Source organism: Pseudopodoces humilis, chromosome 5 (genome assembly GCF_049639895.1).
Source record: "Pseudopodoces humilis isolate 2021_Gansu_Grassland_sample_001 chromosome 5, ASM4963989v1, whole genome shotgun sequence".
Lineage (NCBI taxonomy): Eukaryota > Metazoa > Chordata > Aves > Passeriformes > Paridae > Pseudopodoces > Pseudopodoces humilis.
This window is the reverse complement of record NC_142204.1, coordinates 6,049,360-6,075,468: the sequence shown is the minus strand read 5'-3', so window position 1 is coordinate 6,075,468 and position 26,109 is coordinate 6,049,360. Positions and strand designations below refer to the sequence as shown.

The following is a 26,109-nucleotide window of genomic DNA, read 5'->3' as shown; positions in this document are numbered from 1 at the left end:
TTCTATCAGCCCAAATCCTGAGACAGTGTCAAGCTCCATTCCCCTGCAGAGTTTGCAGATGTAGACATCTCACAGTGGGTGACAACAGTGCCTGGAATTCGGATTGTGCGTGACACTTTGCTAGTCTAAATTTAAAGTTCAAATTAAATTTGTTTTGTTGTTATGTTGGGTGGTTTTGTTTCACTGTTGTTTTATTTTTTTTTCCTCTAAAACATTTCCATTAGCAAGATGGTGCCCTTTTAGTTCTTTTTCTAAGACTGTCTGGAAAGCTTTTGAATTAACTTTTCCATACAAAAGCCTGAAGCCCAGATGAAACAACATTGCACAGTAGTTGCTTTTTTTTTTTTTTTTTTTTTACTGCAGCCACATGTAACTGTGGCAGAAAATGATTAAAACAAAGTGAGACTATCAGACTTTAAAGTGGGTTTAATTTCTTTATGAGCTTTTTCTATCATTTGATTCGTAATTATTTTATTTCGTGCTCTCATCTTATGGGAACTTGTCAAAAAGCTTTGAAATCTTAATAAGTAGGTTCACAAGGTCTTCTTTGGCCACAGTTTTCCTAACCTTTTCCAAGAAAACAGAATGCCTTTAAATTAAGCTGATCTGCAGGCAGCTAATTTTTGTAGTTTCAGAAAATAACTGACTTCTGTAGTTTGGGCTATTCTTTCAAATATAAACATTTAAAAAATAAAACTGAAACAGCTTTTAATGCAATCTGTGTTTACTTATATGAGTTAATAAAACCACATAATATAACTTAGTATTGTGTTAATGGGTATGGCTTTATGCTATGTGAAAACTATATTAATTGATGTTTTACATTGCTGTAGCACTTGCTGTGCAGCCCAGAGGAAGAACAATTCTCAATTTTGCTAACACAGTATTTATCAAAGCTGTAAAAAAAACCCAAAAAACCCTTTGAAGACATAAAAAAATGAAAGGTGTATTGAAGAGGTTAATTTGCTTTGCTTTACATTGTATGAATTTGGACTCAGGGTGCCATGTGAGAGAGGTGTTTGCTGCTTGTTTGGGAGATCCCAGATGTGTTTTCATGTAGCTCCTGGCAGTGACATTGACACCTTAATGGAGCTATACCTTGTACCACAGTAAAAAGAGGGGAACTAAGGTGATGTTTGTCCTTTTTAGATACCATAGAATGGTCTTGGTTGGAGGAGACCTTAAAGATCATTTTGTTCCAACCTCACTGCCATGGGCTGGGACACCTTCCAGTAGAGAAGGTTCCTCAAAGTCCCCTTGAGTGGAGCAGCCACAGCTTCTCTAGAAAACCTGTGCCAGTGCCTCACCACCCTCACAGGGAAGAATTCCTCCCTAGTATCCAATTCAAACCTACTCCCTGTCAGTGTGAAGCCATTTTTCCTTGTCCTGTCACTCCAGGCACTTCTAAATAGCCAGGTGTTGTGGTCAGAAAGAAGCAAACTGAAGGAAAAAAGAGTGTAGAATTATCTCAGTTGCGGAGTTATCCCAGTTGTTCACACAGTCCTCAACACGTCAGGTAAACTGTAGCACCACAAGAATTATCTTTGTGTTGAAGCTCAGTGTATAGGCTGAACACAGGGCAAGAAATGAGTTCAGACTTAGCTGAAAAGGAAAGCAGCATCATCCCATTAAAGCCAAGTGCCAAAGAGGCAGCCATGGGCCAGCAGGAAAAAAGTGTAAGTTGGGTGTCACTGCATGCTTTTGTGCAAAGCAAAGAAGCTGGGGAAGGCCAGAGGTCAACTTCAAAATGTCAGGTCTGTGGGGAATTTCAATTTATCACTGCAAGGATAATTTAAAAAGAAAGAAGGAACAAACCTCTTTCTGAAGTAAAATTTAATTTTAAAAAATCCCAAAAAACCCAGTTGGAGCAAAATAACAATAGTTACTTCAGAACGGACCAATAACCAACTCACAGAAGCAAAGGTATAGGGAAACTTTGCATACTAAACCTGAAGAGTATGGAGGTCACCTAAATCAGTTTTAAAATAATTTATGATGTTGAATTTGATGTTATTTTCTGTACTGAGGATTTTGAACCAGCAAGAGTAAAGTAGGCTTTTCTGAAATTCAGTGTGAGCCTCATTTAAATTCACACTTCTGGTGAACAGGAGTTGAGAGCTCCTGAAAACCTATGGTGGCAATGATGTAACCTGACCTATTACCTTAACAATTTTATCTGCCCCACCATGCAATTCATGTGTGGAATCACTGGCAACAATTACAGGAGCATTGGGTGAAGTATAATATGATGCAACGTGACAGCTAAATGGTAGTTTTATTTGTTTATTATCTTGATGAGTCCTTATTTAAAAAACAGGCTTTCCACTTTTTTTCTGCATAGAGCTGTTGTCATACTCAGCATCCTCTTGGATCTGTGCTTTGACTGGGATCTTTAGCTGTGTAGTGGCTGCCTGACATGTCTGACTTATTTCAGCACTTAGAACAAAAGGATAAAACCAATGCCCATTTTAAGTATAATACTTCTCTGTAAAGACACCAGGGTATCTCATGAATAGTTCTGTTGGGCAGCTTCCCACCAAATGTTTATTGTTACATCTGGACCATAAAATTACAGACATATGGGTGCACAGTTCATTGACTAACTTATCAGCTGCTTAGTATTCTCCTGTTATTCCATCTAAATAAAGAAAAGGAATACCCCAAAACCACATTACCTTATACCCCTTCTATTTATTGTCTTCAAGAATACTTAAGCAAGATCTGTATTTTATCACCTAGACCTCAGAATAGCTGGCAGTGCAGTGGGAGCAATGGTTGTGGTCAAGGTGAGGGACAGCCATATGAAAGTCTCTAATTTTAACACCACAAATAGTCAAAGTGTGACCAGGGAACCCATCTGTGTGATAGCTCTGAACTGTGTGGCACAGTCCTTGCACAAATTAAAAACCATCAGTCTGTATTTTGGGTTATCAAAATACTCTGGGTACCTTGAATAAGCACAAATTCCTATGCCACTGAATACCATTATTTGAAAGATAAGTATACCTAGATATCTCCAGCTATACACTATTATGTTTAAAGTACTGGTGTTTTTCCTCCCCTTTTGTCAAGAGCTCTGTAGTGCAGTGTTAGCAGATAAGGATTTGGCATCTTCAGAGATAAGACACAGACCTTTTCTAATTCTGTTCAGCTCTATGTTATATGGTGAGGAGTAAATTAATTTTGCAGCTTCAGATCAGAGATCAGGTGAGTGGCAGCAAGACAACCACAGAAGTTTTAGATTAAGGGATTCTTGTTCCTTAAATATGCACTCCATGAAAAATACAAATGTTGCCTTCAGAACAGTGATTCATACTTACCCAGATGTCTTTATCTGCATCAGAAAATGTGACTGTCCTCCAAACCCTCATGTTAGATATTTGCTGTGTGTTTCATGGCCTGGGTCCTGGGACTGGAACAGTCATGCAGGGAAGGGATGAGGTAGCCCATGGGCAAGCACTCTGATTAATTTGCATTAAACCACAGGACGGAGCTTGAACTTCTCCAGGCACATCAGTGTGCATCCATCAGCTTTGTTTGTCTAGTGTAAATGTGTGTTCAAGCTGAACACTTTAAATATCCTGAGCATTGGTAATACTCCTTGCAAGTAAGCTTCCATAGGAAAATAAATGTCCTTTGCTGCTGTAGATCTCATGGTTGCCTTCTTGGGTCATAACAGAAAGGAAGAAAAAGAAATGCAGCCAATACGTGAATAGGTAATAATGAGAAAAATTACCAAATAATAGCTGATGGATAGACAGAGGGATTTACAGTGCAGCTGCTGGGCACACACAGCTTCCAGAAGCACTGATGGAGCTGCAGCTCCCCAGCCCTGGTAGTTCCTTCCAGATTGCTAACACAAATGTTTATCTGCCCAAAAGACACATTTTCTTTAACTCTCTATAAATCATAAGTTCAAGACACGCATTGCTCAATCTCCCTTCTAGAAAATATTGGTTCCAAAGTGGTTTGCTTTCTGGGGTTTTTTGTTTGTTTTGGTTTGGTTTGGGTTTTTTGTTGTTTTTTTGTTTGTTGGTTTGGTTTGGTTTCTTGTTTTTTTTTTTGGAAAGAGAAAATTTTTTTGGCTGTGTAGCAATGAGAGTGAGTGAGCTAAATTAATTTGAGAAACAAATTGTATTAAGGGCCAGGGGGGAGCTGATAGATAAGCAGCCATGGGAAATCTATCTAGAGGGAGGACAAACGAGCACAACTTGACTCTCATGTAACCCTTAATCTATTTATAGGAGGAAGAGTTGGGAAATGAAGTACCTTTCAACAGCAGTTTAAGTCAACAACTAAAATTAATTGCCTTCACTTTAAAACTACAGTACTTGTGCAGGCAGCACATGAACAGCCAATTTCACACTCCCAGACTCTGGCAAAATGTTGACAAAACAACTCCTCTTGGAAATGGAGAAATAGTCAGCCCTGCCTTTCCTAGCTTTAATAAGCCTGCCATTTAGGGAGTGCAGAAAGGGATCTTGAGCTGCAGGGGCAGGAGACCATCAGTAAGAACTGTCTGGTTTTGCCTCTGCAGCTTGGAGATCTGAAGTGCCAATATCTGCTTGTATCAATCTCACGGGCTGGTTGTGCTGGCTTTGGTGCCAGTATTGCACTACTCACCTCACACCTGAGAAATCCAGCAGTGCTGGCAGAGGGGTTCAGCATGGAATTTGGACCTGCCCATGGTGAAAACATGGGATTGAGTCTCAGCCATGAGATGTCACAGTCCCTGACCTCCTGCCAGCCCTCAGTACCACCAAGGCACTTCAGCATTAGGCTGTGGGGCAAACCACGTGAATAGTCTGGGAATTGATAAGTCAGTTGGGGATCTGATTTCATAAAGCCAGAATTGCATTTCAAACCCCTTCTTCTTATTGTTTAACTTTTATTTTGGACTGAAGGTTGGGAAAGTCATTAACTTTTTGGGTTTTTCTCCCTTTGCAGAGCTTGGTGACATACCTGCTCCCTGAATGCTGTCCTGTGGGCATTTCTTATTCACCAAGATATTTATCTCTTTCCAGTGTTTTAGAAACAAACAGATGGCAGCAGTGAGGACCTAGGGACCTCCCACTTACCTAACTCTGGCCAGAGCACTCGAAGCTCTGAGCTTCATTTATCACACATGAAGACTGAGTCTTGGTCATGTCAGCACTGCTCTCCAGCCCAATTTTTACATTGTGTGTTTATTTCTGCAGGCTGAGGAAACACAAGCTGGGCACAAAGAAAGATCTTTTTAATTTGGCTGTTGACTAAGATCTTTTTGGATTTCCCCTCAATCTGCAGTGGGAAGGAAAAGATTGTCAGCCTAAGTCTACCTCAGAACTACTGAAGAACTCTTAAAATAAATGCTAGTAAACATGGGCTATGTATATGCTTGTTTGTATGCTGTGTTTATAAGTTTTGAATTCTATCCCATTGTTTGTAAATATTCTATATAACTCATCTGTTTTTATGTATTAATTTGTATGTGTTCATTTATTTTTGGTAGCAACCTGTTTTATGGAAATATTTTAATAAAAATCTGTGAACATGAGGAAAAGTAGAGCACAATACAGATGCACAAACACTCGCTGCATGACTCTGAGGGAAAAAAGTGTACAAGGAATTCACACATCATCTAAATAGAGAAACATATAAAACAGAAAGCTGAATGAGCCGAGTGTGTAAATAGAGACTAAACAGGATCATTGTCAGCCCTGATTTCCTGTGATCCAGTCTGTCCATCATGGCACGGGAAAAGAGTGGTGAGCCAGCAGTAGAGGTGTGTGGGACTATCTGATGTTCCCAGGTAAATGCCTGTGGGATGTAGGGGGGATCAAAAGTAGCCAAATCTGGTCCAGCAGCCAGGGGTTTTGGAGGGCAGTGCTGGGCAGAGGGAGGCTTTCCCAGGATTCGTGGCAGGAGGGAGTGGAGGTGACACCCCAGCAGGGCATTCCCTGGGGTGACAACCCTGCTGCTGCTCCAGCCTGCCTTGATTTCTCAGTTTGTCTGGGTTAAATCTGGCTGTCACAATATTTCCAGACTCACTGGGCATCATGTGTCTTTATTAAAGTTTGCTGAGCATTTTGAGACCCTTTGATGAACTGTGCTAAATGCCAGGTGTTATTTTCACTTTTCACACAGATGTACTTAATACAGTTGTCTGCTGTTTTGCTGATTGCTGCAATTACTGCAGATATAGAGATCTGCTAAGTAATAAGGCTATCAATCAACTCATGAGTTGAAAAACCCATGGGGTGCACCAAAAGCATCAAAGACTGCTTTGCTGTTGCTGTAGTTTTACCTGTGGGGACAGAGAGCAGGTAGGGGCTGGCAAGCACGCAGCATGTGGCTGGTCATGCAAGGGCTTTTCCCCTTCATGCCACATCCTACCCTTAGCCTCAGGCCCTGGGGCTGCATCAAGTTGGCTCCAGCCCGTGCATTCAGTAGGACTTGTGCCTCCTTTCTGCCTCTGCCCATCCCTGAAGCTCATGTGGGAACCCTGTGCAGCACTTGGAAAGCCTGGAAGGACAAGCAAGGGCTGTCTGACCCACAAGCAGCTTTGCCCTTTCTTTTGTTCCTATTCAGCAGCACGGTGTGGAAATCCCACATTTCCTCAAGCAAAGCCCCAGTGCCAAACTGGAAAGCTGGATGTGATTCCTGAAGCACTGACTCCTGTGGTTTCAACATCTCCTTCTCCTGGCGTGACAGGGAAGGCTCCACCTGGAGCAGAAACATTCACAAGGGAAGATGGAAGTGACCTTGAAATTTATAGTAAGGAGTGTTTCGGAATACAATGGCAAATTTTGTAATGAAATGGCAGAGCTGTTTATACTTCAGAGAAGATTTTGGACACAGTTCCACATCCAAGGTTAATAATAATGTTTTGGGTGCAGGAGTCATGGAATAAGTAAAAAGTTGGCTCAGAAATTAATGATGAAGAATGGGGAAACAAAGAAAATAAGTGATATGAGATGAATTATAGCAGGAGAAGCTGTAAACTAGACTAGAAACTATTGCATGAAAATACAGAAGATTGCAATCACATCAAGGCTAACAGATAAATACAAGTCCCACAGCATGCTTGTTTTAAATGAATCTGTGTGTGCCATGAAACACTGGAGTGAAAAAAAATATAAAAATTAAAAAAAAAAGGGAAAGCTAAGTCTTTGGTCAGTATAAGTATGTGTCTGTTTGAAAAAAAAAATCTTTTAAATTTTTGAACCTTTGCCCAGAACTTAGAATGAAACCATCTGCACCACTTACGAGCTTCATGCAGTTAGGTAATATTTTGGTTTGTTTTTCAATTCCTGGGTGATAACGGAGGTGATACATGAAGTGGCCTACATCCCCTTGCTCTCACTGCTGGCACTAAAGGGAACAGAGCTGGAAGAGAAGAGGGATTGCCCAGTTGCTGCATCAGGACTTGAGTGATGCTCACACATCCTTTGTTTCCAGATGGTACATGATACCAGGTCAGCTGCGTGGTTTTGCCTCCACTGAAACCCCCAGCTATGGACGTTTACAAACCTTCTCACATCTGGTCATTTGTGGCCCTCTCACCATATTTCAGGTCCCATCATCAAAATAACATGGGGTTTGTGAAAAACTATTTTAAAAAATGTTAGCCTTAAAAGGTAGAATAGGTAGATGATTGAAAACCGCCCCTCTTCCTCCTTCCCCCACTTTAAACATTAACTAAAATGCTTTTGGAAATAAAAAAAAAAGTAACTGAGAATGTAAAACCTTAGTTTACCATCAGTTTACACAGTATGTCATTCTGTTAAAGGAGCTCTAATCTCTGCAGGCCAAGGCATATGTTCTATGGTAGCTCTCTCTTTGTGAACATTGGTACATTCCACGGGGGTATTGGAGACTCAAACATCAATCATGAAGGCATGAAATGGTTAAAAGAATAAAAGCCAACAATGCTTTCCTGGCTGATGCTCAGAATGAAGCCACCCCTGCATGTTGCTGAGTCATGGTAACTTCTGGAAAAACATTTTTTTTTTTTTTTTGTGCAGTAAAAAGTCCTGCAAAGATGTTTCTTTTTGATTCTTTTGGAAGACATCTGTTGGAAGGGCAGGATCTGAGAAGCAGGGAAATGTACCTTTTCAAATATACATGCTGTATTTCTTACTTTTGTTTTTTTCATTCCCCCAGAAGAATCCCTTACAACACACAGTTACCTTTCAGCCAGCTCTCACTCAAGAAGGAAAATAACGTGGCCCACAGCATGCATCACTTACAGCAGGGTAAATCAGGAGTTACTCCACTGGTGCTCGTACTTACATTGGTGTAAATCCCGAGTAGGTGAGGCCGGATGATTTCAGAGTAACAAAGAATGTGACAACAGCACCTTTCAACCAGTGACTACTGGTGGCCCTACCACATGGGTTTTCAGGAATCAAAGCCCAGTGTGTTTGAACCCATGTTGACTCAGACAGTAAAATAAAGCAGCCTTTCTAGTCTGTTTCTCAGCATGATAATTCTACTACAGTATTACTCCAAGGTCCTCTGAGTAGCTGCATTTAATAATGCTTTACAGTAAGGTTCCATTTATAAACACTTCATTATTAATAAAACATGGCAATTTGTAGCATGCATAAAAATTATTTATATTCATGTGCTAACCAAGCCCATAGATTTAATAATATTGACGTCTTATAACACGCATTGTAACAGCTTGTCACAGCATCATCTGTTAAGCATTTCTTACTAATGCCTTTCATACCATGCCTTATAATAATTTGTTAAAGGATGCAGCTGCATCTATTAAGCCTTTCATAAATATGAATAGCACATTTTCTAAAATGGCACCATATATTAAATTATTATTGGGTATTCTAACTGGAAACAGAATTTCTCTTTCTCGCTTTCTCCCTTTCCTTATTTCCTTTCTTTCCTTTTTCTCTCCCTGTCTCTCTGACCTCCCCACCCCAGTCTGTCTGTCGGTCTTGTGATTCAGCTAAACCAAGTTTTCTTCTCCTGTGCAGTGACGGTTTCCTGTCCTGCTGAAACATACAATTTGGGCACCTCAGTTGGAAAGCAGCTTGGGGGCAACTTCAAAATGAGTGAGGTCCATGGTGGGTCTGTGCCTCTCTGGAATCAACAAGAGCAACAGCTGTGGAAGGAGGTGGTCAGCCCTGAATTCCTCTCGTGGTTAGGTTCATGGCTCACTCCTGAACCAGGAAGCAAACAAGCAAAATTAGCATCAGTGGTTCCTCTTTGCTTCTCAGGCACCACCAGCATTTAACCACAGAATAGTTTCTTTCCATGCAGAAAATAAGAATGGAATTACAAATTAATATAAGTATATTAAAAAATAAGTATATATATATAAATAATATACTAATATAATACAAATTATATAATTACAAATTAATATTATTAATATAAATTTTGTTGTGAAGGTCTGAATCTGAAAAATTTGGTTGTGAATCTTCTCTGTCAGAGGAACTTGTTCCTCCCTGGGGTGCAAGTGGCAGCAAGGACACAGCTTGGGTGTGGAGCAGCACCTTGCATGGCTCCTTGCGGTACCAAGGCTTGTGAAAATACTCTTTTTTGCTGCAGAAGGAAGTGGCATTACAGCAGCTGTGAGCACAGCTTAGGTATCAAAGCTCTGTATCTGCTGGGGGACTCACACATGTTCCTGACCTGCCAGCCACCCTGCTCCTACGTTTGGCACTGCAGTCCTCCAGTGATTTTATCTTGACCTATCAAAAAATTATGTTCCCTGATGGTTCTTGGGTGGACACTTCACCCTGGGTGACAGTTCTTCACCTCAACTCAGACTTTAGTCCTTTGCTTTTCGTTCCTGATGAAACACCTTTGAATGCTTCTGTGCAGCACTGGCCTATCCTGCTGTGCACCCTATGCAAAATACACAGGTTATGCTTTGCAGTAGTTCCCTTTTGCACTTTATTCCTATTCAGATAATACCTCTTTTTGGGTTTTTTCCCTCATTTACATAAGGTAAAGTCTTACAGTTTGTTTTCAGAAACAGCACTCACTCCCCCTTCGCTCTCAGAGCCAGTCTTAAAGGTGCAGAACTTAATATATAACATAAACAGAACAGGTGACTGGGGATACAAGCATCATAAAGTTACCCCAGGACACACTGAAATGTTACTAGAAATTAAATTCTCAATTGTGAATTTCTTTGCTTTTGTAAGTTTGCCTCAGATCCTTAACATTTTTAATGTAATTTTTTAATGTGAATTTCCATGCTATTTTAACTCATTAGTCATGGGCTATCATTTTTCAATGTAATTACTGTAATTTAATCAAGTGACATAATTACAGTAAATACTTTGAGTAATTACTATTCATATGGAAAAATATATTTGGAAGTGTAATAATGTCATATAATAAAATATTTATGATGTGTAAAGACAAATTATGATGACATATTTACATCACATAATGGTGTGACAACATTCCATATTTACCTCAGGTGGGGATAATGACACAAAAATAAGTTTCAGTGATGTCATCTCTTGGTAAGGATGACAAAGAGTTGTTCAGCATCAAGGTACAGCAAATTAAATAACTGTCACCTTTAAAAGATAAATAATGTTCTCCTGGACATGCCACAAAGCCCGTGGGGTTGATCTGCTGCCAGTTGAGGGGTGAAAGAAGGATTTGTGCCTCCCATACTGCAGATTCTGGTCCCAGTGGGGAAGAAGAGATTTTCAGCAGGTGGAAGAATAAAGAAAGAGGTGTCTGAATTCTTTACCCACCTGAGCTATTCTTGACAGAACAGGCAGGATTCACCACTTGTTGTATAACCCCTGTTTTCTGAATCTGGGTCTTGACCTGCCTGGTGGAAAGGCTTCGTGCATGGGGCAGCAGCTGAAGACCAAAGGAGCCAGGCTGGAAGACCTAAACTGCTCTAACCAACCCCAGCTTTGGGGCTTATCCACCTGTGTGCCTAAAATTAGCCACAATTTTTACCTTTAATTTACTATGAATTCATCAGCAAAACGATGCTTATCCTACCCTCTGACCTGCCAGAGCTCTGAAGACAGCAAACATTTGAGAAGAATGCAAATAACACAGCCACGTGTGTCAAAGGGAGGCAGTGCACTGGCCAAAAGAGGGGGATACATTTGATACATCACAGCAGAGGCTGTGAGACATGGTTGGAGCAGTGAGCTACAAGGACTTCAGATTTGTGTGAAAGTCAGTACATCTGTGTCTCTGTGCTAAGCCAGGGCCACAGGAAGGAAAAACACCAAATAATATGTGGTTAGAGACTAAATATAAATAGTGCATGTGCCTGGGGAGAGCCACAGATTGCACAGATAGTCCAGTTTTTGAAGCTTTGCTTCTGTCAGTATGCCACCATCCTTGCCTGTTTGGGGACACTGCACACACCTGATCTCTCACAGCACAGGGATATTTTATTTTACAGTTCTGTGTCTGCTGCCTTTGGCCTTTTCCTCCCATTTATGTGGTGGCTACAGGCGAGGTGACTCCTGACACATCAGTGCCATGATATATCAGCCACCCCACTTACACCTTGGCCTGAGGTCTCTGAGCAGCCCACACAAACATTTTATGTTGAGGATTATGAAAGCATCATGGTGGCTGATGGCATGCTAATAATAGAACCATTTACTGATTTCTTGATAACTACAGCAGCATTCCTTTTCCTCTGCTGGTTACATACGGCTTTTTCCTGCTGGGAACCCACAAACCTGGAAGAAACACTGTAAAATTGGTGTTATTCTCTGTACCTCCATGGATCCTAATAAAGTCATCTGGGACAGAAAGAAAAAGTAACTGGATTTGGGAATGGAGAAATTCTTCAGGGAAATCTCAGGAAAACAACACCAGCGCTGTGCTGTAAGTGTTTGGGATTTGCCATATGTTAGCATCAGGTGTCAGCAGTGTCATTTCTTTTTGGAGCAAGGAAGCAGAAGACCTGGATGCTAAGGTCAAAAGCAAAGATAGCTCATTTGTTTTGTTAAAAAGAAGAAGTCTGAGGATCTGATAGAATATTAGATCAATATTGTCTTTGGTTTAGCTTAATAAGTTTCAATGCCATCATTAAGACACAAAGCAAATGGCTAATGGCACTTAAATAAAATTATGTACACACAAATGTTATGATAAATACCCCTCATTTCTGTTTGCATAAATTCACAAAACCATTTTTATTTCTGTAGAATGAACTACTGCTTGGTTTTCAAACTTGCAGAGGTTTTGAATGGTGTCAGTGAGTCTCAGTGCACTTTAGACAACGTTCATATGCTTGCCAAAGCCTCAGGATAACTTGGTCTTGTAAATCTTAAACCAGATCCTTGGAACTTGCAGACAAATACAAAATCCAGAGAAAAATAACAAAAAACCAACCAACCAGAAATAAAAATTTAAAAAAAAATTAGAAATCAGATGCTCAAGAGAGAATATTCTTGCCAGTAATGTGACAGAGTCAAGTTAATTCAAAGTGATTCAAACAAGAGAGATGATTTCTTTTTTTTAGGATATTGCTGGCCAGTTCTGCATCCTGAATCTGATTGACATATGATACTACTAGGCTGAATGAAGATATTTTGCACATGTTTTTGCTTTAAAGAGCAATTGCTAGGGGTAACACTGGTTACTTACAATGTGGACATATGCCAAACTATTCTGAATTATTTTGAATGAGAGTAGATTGCTGGCTATCTCATGCTTCAAGGTTTGTAGGACTGAGTGCATAATTAACATTCCTGACATCACCATGTGATCACATAAATTCAGAGGGCTGGAGAAATAAATGGGAAGCTCAGGTTCCTACCAGGTCTGCCATTCTCCTCTGTAAATGGGCATTTCCACTACAAGAACTTGAATGACCTCCTCAGCAGACTTTATGGGAGTATTTTTGACTTTTATAATAATTTCGCCACAAAAAATAATGTTTTGACGTAAATTTTTGGACATATTTTTTTCTAATATTCATCTCTTTCTACTGCTGCCTTTAAATATTTTCTACAGAGTTTTATTATTTTTTAACCATCTATACCTTTCAGAATATAGTTTCTATATTTGGGGCTTTTGGAAAGATTTTTCTAATGGGAGCTCTTCTGTCCCACGAGGCGTTGATGCAATATTGAGAGCAATAGCAAATTAGTTCATTAATTCTTAACAGCAGCCTGAATGTGTAGAGGGAACCTTGGGTGGAGAAGTCCTTAAATCTCTGTCAGGATTTAATCCTTCTTTTTGTTTGTTTGCTTGGTTTTCAGGCACCACAGTTGATCCTCCTGTTACAGTCTGTTCACACTTTGGAGTAGCTTCAATTTTCCTCAGCCTTTGCATCAGACAGCTGAACAATAAAATACTTACCAAGTTCTGTTTAAAAAAAACAAACAACAAAACATAAATCAAACCCAAAGCAGTTCTACTTGAACCTTTATTAGTGCATATGACAAGTTTCCCCCCAGCTGGGGAAGAAGAATCTGAATTTCTGAGCCAGCCTCATTTTCCTGAGGATGACATGGCATTAGCACAGGGAGAGGCTGGGGGAAAACCACACAAATGAACTCACCTGGTTCAAAATTCACCAGGCAAACCCACTAGCATCTGAGACTGGTTAATCTAAGTCCCCCATGCTCAGAATGAACAGTTTTCTAGCCTTTTCCAGGCACGGATTTTACCTTAAATTGGACAACTCAAGCTCTCTGAGATTCATCAATACATATTTTCAGCAATGTGTCCTTATGTGCTTTATCTCCACATTACCCGTGTTAGATCACTGTGCATTTGTGCATGTCAGTGCTTCCTTTCCAGTGCTTCTTGTCATGTTTTCTGTCATGCAGGGCAAACTGAGAGATCCCCCCATGCTGCTGAGCCCAGATCAGGGCCCAACACCTCGCAGGGATTCTTTGCCTCAGCATACACAACATGTCAGAGCATCGTGCCTGAATCTGCCGAGCGCAGTGACAGCGCTCGTGATGTGACAAGGCACGTCAGATGCTGGACATGTCTCAGTAGTGAGCAACAGCAGGGAAAAATGTGGGTGAGGGGAGAAAAAAACAGCAAGTGGAGAAATGGAAATACCCCTGCACCAACCCCACTTGTGCCCACAGAGTGGACATTGCCAAGAGGCTTGGGAATATATCCACGTCCTGGCAGCAGACAGTGCCCACCAGGCCCTTAACACTTGTTTCCAGTCTTTTCCAAGCTGTGGTTTGTAAGTTATCAACTAAAACTTAAAGAAAGTCTAAATGCCTGTAACTGAAACAAGGCAGAACTCTGTTTCAATAAACTTAAAAGTGGCATTGCAGGTTTTTTATGCATTGTATTTTGTGAAGACATTTGCTTCCAGATTGTGCTAACAAAAATATGTTGTTTGACAGATATCATCTCAGTAGACAGGTTGCCTAATCTGTTTTATTGACAAATTGACTTATTATTTGATCAACTTGAATATAGTCTTCAAGATATACTTCTATTACAAAAAAAGTACATGGAACAGAGAATAATGTGTTTAGTCCATCATCTGCTTTAAGCTGTCATTTAAACATTGGTGTGTCTGTAAGAAAAGAAAAAAGTTATCCAGTTGTTTTGATCATGCTGTCAGAATCATCTTTATTGTCTGGGGGGAATGCCCATGTAATTTCTTCTTCCTTGATACAATAATATATTGACCTTCCTCATTCAGTCAGAAGAAAGCAGGTTACAATGGCTCTACCCACCACCTACATGAAGTTTCAGATTCTATCAGAAGAGAAACAAAGCATCTCTGGGAGCCAGAATCACTTATACTTCACTTCCTCTGTCTTCTCTTTCAATGGGACCAGGAAACAAAGTGAAGTTAAAAGGTTTCCCTCACTGAAGTCAGAAATGCTTTGAAAAAAAATAAATTCTAAGCTGTTGTGTTGCTGTCTTTTCATTTAGGGGAATGAGGGTGGGCTGCTGGTTATATTTATTTTTAAGTCAATAAGTTCCACTTGAAAAGTTTCAAAAGTGTAAAGAATAAAAAATAAGTAAGATAAGTATGAATTCAGGCAACAAGGTAGATGTGGCAGCTATAAGAGTGTTCCTCAGCTCATTGTTTTGGGAACCTTTCTTTTATCCTCACCTTTGCTGCCTGGTTTTGATGGGAGAAATCCTACTCATCCCTGCCCTGTGAGGCTCTGTCCATGGGCACCCAGTGAATGAGAAGATCAGACAAGATTTAAGTATGGACCTACAGAAACAACCTGTTTCTTACCTTTGGCTGTTTGGTCTTGAAACTTAACATCAGAAATAAATTAATACTTGTGAGCAAGGCAGTCACTAAAAAAAAATCCTCCATTTAATCCATTTCTGGAAAATCCCAAATCCCAATTTGTCTGTTTGCAATTACACTCACATTAGGTGGGTCAGCTCTACTAGAGATAAAAGACCCTGTTTTGTGATAAAAATCCCTCTGGATTCCAGATAATTACCAATATTGAAAATCTTAGCCCTTTAAAATCAAATGGAATAGACTTTTCATTGGGAAAGTAAACACACAGACTGAATTATAAAAAAAACCCAAGTTGTCAATACAAAGTAAAATTATTTTCTTCTTCTTGTTTAACTCAGTGGGTAAATATATCTTTAGGGGGAAGTTGAATAGGCTTTTGATCCACAAAATCTGGATTTTGATAAAATGAAGCCCCCCAAAAAGCCCCAAATCCAAGCAGTTATGTTAAAAATATGGGACCTCTAGAAATTACAATGAAATCAGACCCTGAGCTGTACCATCCCTGGCCTCAGTTTAGCAAAGCACAGATCTGAATAATGGAAACCTGGCCACAGAGAAAAAAACAAACCCAAACCACCCACAATTTGCTCATCATTGGGGCTTTTTTTTCTTCCTATTTTTTTTAACTGCAGACGTTTAATGCCATGCTTGTCTGAGAGCTTTTCCTGTAGCTAATAATACTTTGCACTGTAGTGCCTTTAATCCAAAGATCTCAAAGTGCTTTGCAGGCATTAATGAATTAAACCTCATAACACCCCTTTGAAGTAGGCATTATTATAGCAGTCATAGAGATGGGCTGAGTAATTTTCCTGAAGTTGTAGAGCAAGTCCCTGACAGAGTCAGGAATAGCTGCTGAAGTCCCATGTCTCAGCCGCTTCTGTAACCACCATGCCATTCTCCCAGATTAACTCTCTTAAATAATTTTAATTTTAAATAATTACTTTGATTTACTCACTGTATTTAAGTCATATCTCTGTTAAATACAAGGGGAGGCATTGATTTATCCTTGGTGGGTTAGGCATTCAGTGCCTGTGAAAGTTGTGCTGATAATGTGAAGTTAAACTGACACAAATCCCTGTGTGGGGATGCTCTTGTGGGGGCATAGGAGGGGCTTTGCAGGGCTTAGCTTGAGCCCCATCTTCAGGCATACACACTCAGTTCTGTACAGCTTCATCAGTACAGCTGACACTCACCCCAGGCCCTGCAGCACCACTGATGCTGCCTGGAATTACGAGGAACATTTTCCAGGGGTGATGATTTGCACTAAAAAGGGTCCTTCTTATGGCTAAAACCATGCCTATACCAGCAGCTGACATGCATTATTTGGGATACACCAGCCCTCCTCCCTCCTTCCTGACATTGCTAACTAAGATGAAACACACAGTCAAGATTCAAACCAAGTCTAACCTATCTCAAAAAGCCATTCAAACTGCAGCTTGAATTGCCACACAGAGTTTTAGCTAAACCTGAACTTCGTGCTTATAATTAGGTTTTCAATTATGTATGTACCTTCTACTCTCATTTAGGCCCAACTCTGCTGAAAGTCTCCCTGCTTGAAGTATTTCAGGTTTTTGTGGAGAGGTGCATTTTGGTGCAACTTTAACCTCTTCCTAAAGGCTTGGCCTCCACAGGGAAGGGGTGAAGGGCATGCCTGATTTTGGTCAAAGTAACATTCCATGCTGCCTCTGACAGCAAGTTTAGAAGCGTCCTAAGAGGCAAATTGTTGTAAATCTGCAAATAACCAGGCCCAAAATCAAGAAACTACTAATCTCGTGTCAAGCAGTTTGCTCTGATCGGGTCAGTGGGTGGGAAACCCCCATCACATCCTCTTCAGCCATATGGAGCTGAGTGGTGGTGACAGCTGAGTTTGTTGGACATCCAGTGCTCTGAGCAGAGTCTGTCTGTGATAGAAGACAGCTCCATCTGAGCACTTGGTCCTCTCCCTGCTTCCCTGGACGCAGAGACCTGCTGGAAAAAAAGCATCCAAACCCCAAAAACCCCTAAACCACCAAGCACCAGCTGATCTCTCGGGGTGTTGGATACAGACAGCCAACTCCCAAGGCTGGATTTCCAGGTGGCCAGGCCAGATGTGGTGTAAGTGAAGGCGGGAGGTTCCCAGGTGAGTGTTGGCAGTGGGAACCTGTGACCCACCTGAGCAATGCCATAAGGCCATGGCTGCAGTGATGAATGCAATGTTTGCATGAATGAAGGCTGGACAGCAGCAGCTCCAAATAATACCTGGCAATCTGCAGGATTTCTTCTTCATTAACTGAGATCAAATTTATTTAGAGGAGAAAAACAAGCATGGAACTCCTGCAGTGCCTTGCAAATCCATCCCAGAGCAGGGAAGGCAGGCTGCCACCCCTGTACAGCCCTGCACAGCTGCTCCTGCAGGGATGTGGTGCACCTGGGGCACAGCTGATGTTCACAGGGCTGCCAACATCACCAGCCTTCCTGAATTAGGCCAAGGATGCTACAGTCCTTGTTTCTTTTTCCTGTCTTTGTTGCTATCTTACAAGAATCTCTGATTCCAGTGTGTAAGTGCTACTGTTACAGCACCAGACATCAACAGAGCATCCCAGTGACTTAAATTAGCTACACCAACTCTCTTGCTTGGTCTCAGGCACTTAAGATTACTTAGATAAGTATGTTCACAGGATTTTCTGTACCTTTACAGCATGTGTTTTCCACTGGCTGGCCCGACAGACGCTGCCTGCTCTTCTCCCACACTGCTTTCCTACAGTATTGCTGAATATTTATTAACTGAGAGCTTATTGACAAGCTCCCATGCACCCTTTTCTCACTGATGCCAAAGTCACAGCACTGAGCTTCCTCGTGAGGCACATACGCTTTCCATAACCTTTCATGGCTTCTGCGGGGGGTCTTTTCACTTTCCTACACACACAGAGCTTGGTATGTTACTTTCTTGGTAGGAATGCGTTAATTGTCACACGTCTTTCTTTTTTAAATAGTTTAATGTCATAATCATCCTAATTTTCTTCCTTCCTGCTACAGGCAATTGCTGGAATGTTTTAGAAGTTTTTGAAAAAAAAAAAATTAAAACCCAACCCAAACCCCCTCACAACTTGTCTAGGGAGAGAATTGTTACCACTCCCGAGTCTGGGCCATATCACTTAAGGACACTAGAAACTTTTTGTTTTTAACTTCAGCTGCATACTTAGGGTTTAACTAGTTGTTGTTCCTGGTTTTGAAAAGCTCAGCCTTATCCACACATATTACATTTTAGATGTATCTTCAGCTTAGATTTCTTCAGGTTCTCCTTGACATTTTTCCACCACAGATTTAGGGAACATTGTTGCTTCTGTCAGGTACCAGCCCCACCAGAAAAAAGAAATAAAAAAGAAATTAAAAAAAAAAATAAAAAAATCTAAGTCACTCCATCTCTGTGTAGGGCGGTGAGACCTCACCTGTTCAGTCATGCTTAGATTCAGGTGGGCAGTGTGTGCCTTGTCAGCACCAGAGAGGGGCTCCCTTCATCACATATTGCTGACAGTATCAGAAAAAGGGATTTTGAGGGGTTAAATGATTCTGACTTTTATTGGCCTGAGCTACTATCATATGGTTCTTCTCAAGTCCATTTCCACTTCCACTGGACAGGTGCTCTGTAGGTGCTCTTGGCTGTGTCTGTTCCTTGCTGGAACAGATGTTTGGTTTGCTGGTGGGATGTTTCAGGTGCCACCTCACTCACAGGAAAAGCACAGAGGACAACCTGGCAAACCAAATAAGTGGGGACAGGTTCATAGGATCTCCACCAGCTACCTCCTGCTTTCCCAAATATTGCCTTTTCCCTTTAGGAAATCTGGAACCATAGAGTGGCATCTGTCAAGCCGTAGGCACTTGAGAGTAAGCACCCATCAGAATAACTTACTGTCAAAAACAGGTACAAATTCATTTCATCCCACTTCGTGCCATATGCTGCTGTCAAAACTTCATGAACTGTTTAGGCAGCATGTTGGGACATTTTGACTAACTATGAGCAGAGCTATTTTTTTCATAGCTTTGTGTCACTGGTGTTTATAATTGGGTATTTCCCTGAGCATGCTTTGGTGTCTGAGCAGACAAGCCTGTGGCAAGAGAACACAGCTCGGGAAGGTGGGCATGGGCCAAACCTCTGGATTTGGCCATCTGTTTATTGTCCTGACAATGAACTGGAAATTGCACTGTACCACTGGGCCCATCTTCTCCTTCTGCTTTAATGCTAGTATTTGAAAGATGGGGTGATCTTTTTGTCCTGCGATTTTATGAAAATCTTGAATGTTGGAGCAGACTGGTAAGCCGAATCTAAATTGCACTTTCTGCCCCTTGAGCCCAGCTGTTTTCTCTTGACAGTAAAGTTTGCTAGCACACCCTTTGCTATAATAAGTGGCAAACGGACCACAGGATAGGTAAAGAACACATTTGCTGTTTTATTGGTGCCTTGCAGGGCAGTAATACTGAAAAAGGGGAATGCAAAAGAAACAAAAACCCAAAAACCAAAACAAAAACCCCAGGATGGTGGCAATCCACATTGTATTTTTTTTAAAGAGTACATCAAGTCCTGTTTTTTTTTATTTATTGTGGCATGAATGATAACATAAAACCAAAACATGAAAATATACAACTTATATTACACTATGTGTTATGAACAAAATATAAATCTATAACTCTATGTTATATTTACATAATTATTTCTTTTATTAAATTTCAAGTGAGATGGTAGGTTGCACATACTTTGTTTTAAGCTCCAGGCATTTGATTGTCTCTATTTCTTTTCTATTTTCATTTCACTTGTAAAATCCAAAACGTTAGGAGGAGTAAGAGCTTTAGAGCCAATGGAGCTATATAAATACTGTTTCAGCACACCAGTGACAAAAAACACTGGGGAGTAGAGAAATCAGTCAGTAGAAAAAACGAACTTGACATGTTCTTCAATCTGGGAAACTGAGAAGTTAAGATAAAGTTGAAAAAATGTAAATATAAACCAAGCTAAACAGACAGCCCATGCCCTGTGAATTTAGGATACACTTGAATCCACATCTAGTGAATTACACAGTTATTTGCAAAATGGAAGGGATGGTTCTACCGAGAAGTGGTCAGACAAAGAAACTTCCTATCCCACACACCATGCCCTGAAATGTCCGAGATACCACACAGCTGCCTTTCTTTACAGCAGACGAATTCTTGCTAAGGAAGACCTACATTTCCATGGAGTATAATTATTTTTGATGTTACAAATGTGATGTCAGAGGCTTCTTCGGGGACAATAACAGCTCATCTCTTTGGATTAAAAAGAAAAAGCTCTGAAAATGTGCTGTAAAAATGTTAAAGACAATTTACTTTCTAAAAAATGATTTAATTAAAGACAGTCTACTGCAGTAACCAAATCTTTGAAATAATGTCTTCGAAGAAAGAGTTTCTTCCATATGCATTCATAATAAGAGGATTTGGTTACAAAACTAATTAAATGCTATAATAGCAGCTAGTGTTCTTTTCTGGGGGCCTGATTAATACAGCGGAACGGTTAGATAAAGATGTTAAATGCACTTAAAAATCCCATTTTACTAATATAAGGCATGAATAAATGGAAAAAAGGATATACTCTGTGTTATTTAATTGAGCTTAGAAGCAAGTGCCTTCGGTTTTTTTCCTTTTCCCCTTTTCCCCACTGCTGGTGATGTTTTTTCTCAAGATCACAAGATGCATGGTGGCTACCCCCCATTTAGAAGGAGGTGGCCTGTACACCCCACCCCAGGCAGCTCCCCAGGAGCATCCTGGCTCTCCAGGTTCCCAGGGAAGAGGGGAACAGAGCTCACCTTGGCATTAGGGCCTCAATGAGCTTTTAGGTTAATAAATCTTAATCTCTTCTAACCTGTTTTTTCTACATGCTCCAGGGCACAGAACCCAGGAAAAAAAAAAAGAAACGAGACAAGAAGATAATTTTTATAAATGCATGTTTTGCTTTTTTGTTTTGTTGTTGTTGTTGCTGTTTTTTAGTTTTTTCTTTATTTTCCCCAGAAAATTCAAGTGGGACAAACAGTACCCTATTTTCAAATGTGGTCTTCTACTGCTGATGGATATATGGGTACTCATCCTTGGACCTAAGAAAACATTAGCAAGGGCATTAAGTATTTTACTGGTTTGGAACCCCAGAGCCAATTTTTAAAAAATTATGTTTTCATCTTTTGGCCTCTTTTTTTTCTCTTTTTTCTTTTTAACATTTCTGCAACAGCTTCAACATCCCAAATGTAGAGGAGGTGGACAGTCTGCTAAAGCAACCCATTTCCAAAGCCCAGGGGAAGGCCAGGCTGGGGCACAGTCTCTCCAAAGGGAATGTGTAGAGAAAAAAATCAGCTGTTTCAGCTGAGCCCTGGGTGAGGTGGTGTGAAAAGCACGGAGTTCTTGGAGAAGGGCACTGTCCCACCGTGCCCATGGACACCAGGCTGCCTCCAGGAGCGGCTCCTGCAGAATTCAGGACTGAAACTTGGTCCCACTGAAGTCCAAGGGCCCCCTTCCCACTGGCTTTTCCCAGCCCAAGCCTCCAAGACTTGCTCCCACCTGCCACAGTGGCACCTACCTGGAGCTAAAACAAAGTATTCCGGTAGCCCGAAGTGACACAATTAAACCAGAGAGTCTCTAAACCGTGGTGGAGATCAAGCATCCAGCAAATGTGAGGTGAACCCACAAGAGTCAGAAGTAATTTGTTCACAAAGACAGGGAACAAATTTAAAAGTTTAAAAAAAAATAAAATAAAAAGGAGCAAATATCTGTTTTCACATTGTACATAATAATGATATAAAAACAATTGTCTATTTTTTTTCCTTCTTATCCAAACAGAGTGCTTAAAAAAAATTGGCTCTAGATGACTGGTGTAATTAAATAACTAAAATGAGTGATGAGAGAGCAGAAGTTAATTAAGATTGAAAACAACACTCCCATTAATTCACTCCATCATAATAAACATCAGAAGTTGACATGGCTGGGGCCAAAATTAAAATAAAAGAAAGAGAAATGGTGTGAGCAGAAGAAGAAGCGATTTGTTTTCATATGTATATATATATATTTATATATATATAAAAAGGTAAGGTGGGGAGGGGTATCCATTTTAAATAGCCTAACAGCTTCATTTGCTGCACTGCCAAATTAGAACAGAATAAAATAAAGTTAAAAAAGGGGGGGTGTAAATAAATTATACATAATTTACTAATCTGGGAACAGCTGACCATTATTATTATTATTATTATAATTACCATTCAACACTAGCAAGAAGAGGCAGTTCAACTGAAAAAAAAACCAAAACCCAACACAGTCATAAAATACAAACAAAAAAGAACCCTCTCTGTCATGGAGGATATGATCAGCTACTCCAAGCATAATTTCAGAGCAAATCTTCTGAGAGAGAGAAAATAGAAAAGAATTTTTCAAAGCAGAGGTGGAAATAAAAACAGGGAAAACAGAAGAAAAAGAACAGAGATGTAGCAGGGTAAAACTATCACATGCCCAAACCACTCATTGGAGTATTGTCCTAAGTCTTCAATGGCATTTGCTTTTTGCTTTGCACAAGGTCTGCAGAGGTTAAGTTACACTTCAAGTGGGATTTTGAGAGGCAAAGAAAGGCATTCCCCCCTTCCTACCTGTCCTGTTTCTCCTGCACCTGGCATTGAGGGCTGAATTTGCCTGATTAAGGGACTGTTTGCTAAATCAGTGTTGCCAAATTGTGATGACCAGGGTTCTGCTGAGTGCTTGGGCTGGGATCCCACTGCCAACAGGATGCATGGGGCTAATTTTGCAAGTTAGAGGTGATAACGACAGCAATGCACCTCCCTCTGGGAGTAGGAATTTTCTAGGAAGCAACATGAAGCTGGCATCCTCAGTTAAAAGAACAATTCCAAGGAAAGTTTTTGCTTCAGCACAATCCCAAGACCTGCCTTTCCCAGGGAACAGAGCAGCTTCCTCATCTGGTTGTGGTTGCTCAAGGAAGACAAAACTGCCCAAGCAATGTAAGTGCTCTACAACAACACTGAAAATATTTTAGCACAGGAGGATAATTTTTCAGTTTTGAGAGGCAGCAGGGAGGGAAATTCAGCACTGCAAAGGTTTGAGTTCTTATAACCCTACTATGAATATGGAAATCTCTTCATAGCTATTAGCTTTCCTTCCTACACAAACATCTCACTGATAAAAGGATTTCTGCCAGTGCACAGGAGAAAAAAAAAAAAAAAAAGTCAGTTAAAAAAAAAATTTGCCTTTTGAATCAGAAATCAGTACTCAACCACCCTGAAGGTACGAGTTCATCAGAACTGGACCCGGTTGGTGGTAACTTAATTATGCTCAGTGAGGAGGTAACATTTCCAGTTGCTGTGTCCTGTGCAGAACAAACCACATTTTGGACAAGCCTTTCATATGTTGTTTATGCTGCCACTTGAAGTGTAAATGAAAAGTAAAGGTTTCTTAGAGACCAAGTCATTTGGAGGGTGCAGGACTTCATTCTGGAACATGTTTTTTGCTCACGATAGTCCAAGATAATTCTTATTAGTACCATAAACACGCACACATGAAAATCCAAGACCATAAAATATTTTTTTCTCTAAATTTCTTATGTCTCTCTCTCTCTCTCTCTCTCTCTCTCTCTTTTTTATTCACCTGAGAACAGCACCTACAGTTTCCTTTAAAAAGCAAAAGCAAAACCAAAAATATATGTCTAATCTCACCAGCTGCTGGTATATCAGGTTCTTCAAGGGATTGTCTAAGATATAACACTGTCCTAACTTAAGACAGAGCAAGAAGAAAATGAAAAGCCAAAGTAAAGCAAAACAAGAAGAGACCAACCTAAAAAATGCAAATTGGACTAGTTCAGCGCTTTAGTACAAATTTGGCACTTGCTCAAAGACTCAGTATGGTGTGCAACTGATGAAGAGAAGTCCTCTCTTGAAAGGAAATGCTTGTTGGGGTTAACAGAAAGACTCCCCACTTCCTTCCTTGCCAGCCATGCGCACAGGCACGCACACACACACACTTCTGACACAGATTTGACAGGGAGGAGGAGAAGGAGGAGGAAGAGGAAGAAGAGGAGAAGGAGAAGGAGGAGGAGACAGAGGGGGTTAAAAGGAATTTTATCTTTTCTTTTTCCTGTCAGGTGCATTACCAAAAAAAAAAATTATTTCTCTTTAAACTGTAGCACAAAACAACAAAACACATTCACAAGCCACTTGTTGGCACTGTGTACCTGAGTGAGAATTTCTAGAACATTGTAGAACAAACAGCCATAAAGTTTATTTGAAAAAAATAATAATAATAATAAAAGGTCAACGGGTAAGACTTCAGTGCTTGGGTATAGCAGCTGAATTACTGGCATTATTTTACCCATAGCTTATATCATTCTGTTGTTGTTGTCGTTGTCTTTGTTTCCTTTCTTCTGAGCCTTTTTATTTCTGATGCAGGCTGATGTCTATTAGTCAGCTGATGTCCCAACTAGTTAAGACTAACAGTTAAAGTAACAGTCAGTGTATGAGAAAGTTAATGTGCTTGGCCACTGGCAAGGATAAACCAGATGGGGCTTTATTTATTTATTTTTTTTTTCTTTTTTCCTTGAAGTCCTGCAGGTCACGAGACATTGGGACCCCGAATCAGTTGGCTTGCCCCGCAATGTGGTTTTCACTGTCACTGCCATAGTCTGCATCGGGGTCGTCCTCCTCCTCATCGTACTCATCGTAGATCTCTCCGTTGACGTCGTCGGGCTGCATCTCCTCCTTGATGTGCGGCTCCTCGCCCTTGATTCCGTAAGTGCTCTGGATGATGGGCATGCCGGGCTCTGGGCTGCTGGACACGCTGGAGTGCTCCGAGGGCAGGTGTGGGGAAGGCATTCCTGCCATGGCGATGGCTCCTGGGTACACTACGCCCGTGGTGGCAATGGGGATCTGTGCTTGTTGCCTGACGGGAAGAAGAGAGTGAAAGGGTGTTGGAATGCTGCACGGAATAAAGGGAGGGCAAGCTCGACAGCACACATTCTTGGGCATGCGGAGGAATTCGTATAACAATGTTCAAAACTCACCAAATGATGCTCCACAAATGAACATCAAACCCAAATCAGTTCCACTGATAAGAAAATCCAGCCTATGTAAACATCTCTAGCTGAACCACACAGCTTCAGCTTGCCTCCTTGTGAGGGAAACTTCTTTTCTGGATCAGCTTGGTGCCAGCCAAAAATACACACTCTTGCCAACTGTGGTCCAGCTTAAAACCAGCTTAATATTTTGAAAATCTTCCTTTTAAAAAATCCCACCTGCTATCAGGACTGGACATATAAGTCACAGTAACTAGACATAAATTGCCAGTAGTAGAGAGGCAGCAAGGTCCAGGTAGATGGCACAAAAATGAGGAGGTGCCACAGGAAAGTGCCAGTGGATGAGGAGAAAGCAGAGACAATGCTTACTCCACATTAATTCAGGGACCTGGTCATTATTAGGGACAGGAATGGTTGGCTTTCTGGAGCCAACATGAGTTTATAGGATAGATCACTAAAGGTCTCCCTCTGGAAGGTGAATTTCCACTGGGAGCAGCCCTTGTGAAAACCAGGTTCTTTGAAGGAAGGTGGATAAAATTGGGAAAAGGCAGACTTAAAACAGAAATGGGCATTACTTAAAAATAAATAAAAAGCAAGGAAACAACATGAGCATTTGAGAAAATCTTCTACAGGATGCCTTTATACAGCATCTAAGCCTTGGAAACCTGTCTGCAGTAATGAAAGAAGAATTATTCCAGGCCACAGAAATTCCCTTTGCATCAAGAACACTAGCTGTGTTATACTAGTGTTTGTTTCCCTGAGAAGCTTCAGAGTCCCAACAAGCCTAGAGGTTTAAAATTCATGCTCCTTTTGTTTCCTTCCTGCATGAAGTAATTCCATTGCTGTA

General features: G+C 40.7%; 1 protein-coding gene across 12 annotated transcripts in view; it reads right to left on the bottom strand.

The window, feature by feature from the left end:
• Positions 1 to 19,753: 19,753 nt before the first annotated feature.
• The window catches only part of SOX5 (SRY-box transcription factor 5), a 604,370-nt gene continuing 598,014 nt past the window's right edge, over positions 19,754 to 26,109 (bottom strand). For all 12 annotated transcript variants that reach the window (XM_014256070.2, XM_014256071.2, XM_088055169.1 and 9 more), the window contains one exon: positions 19,754 to 25,129. In XM_014256070.2, coding sequence (XP_014111545.1) covers positions 24,826 to 25,129 — 304 coding nt within the window. In that variant the 3' untranslated portion in view covers positions 19,754 to 24,825. The remainder of the gene's footprint in view (positions 25,130 to 26,109) is intronic.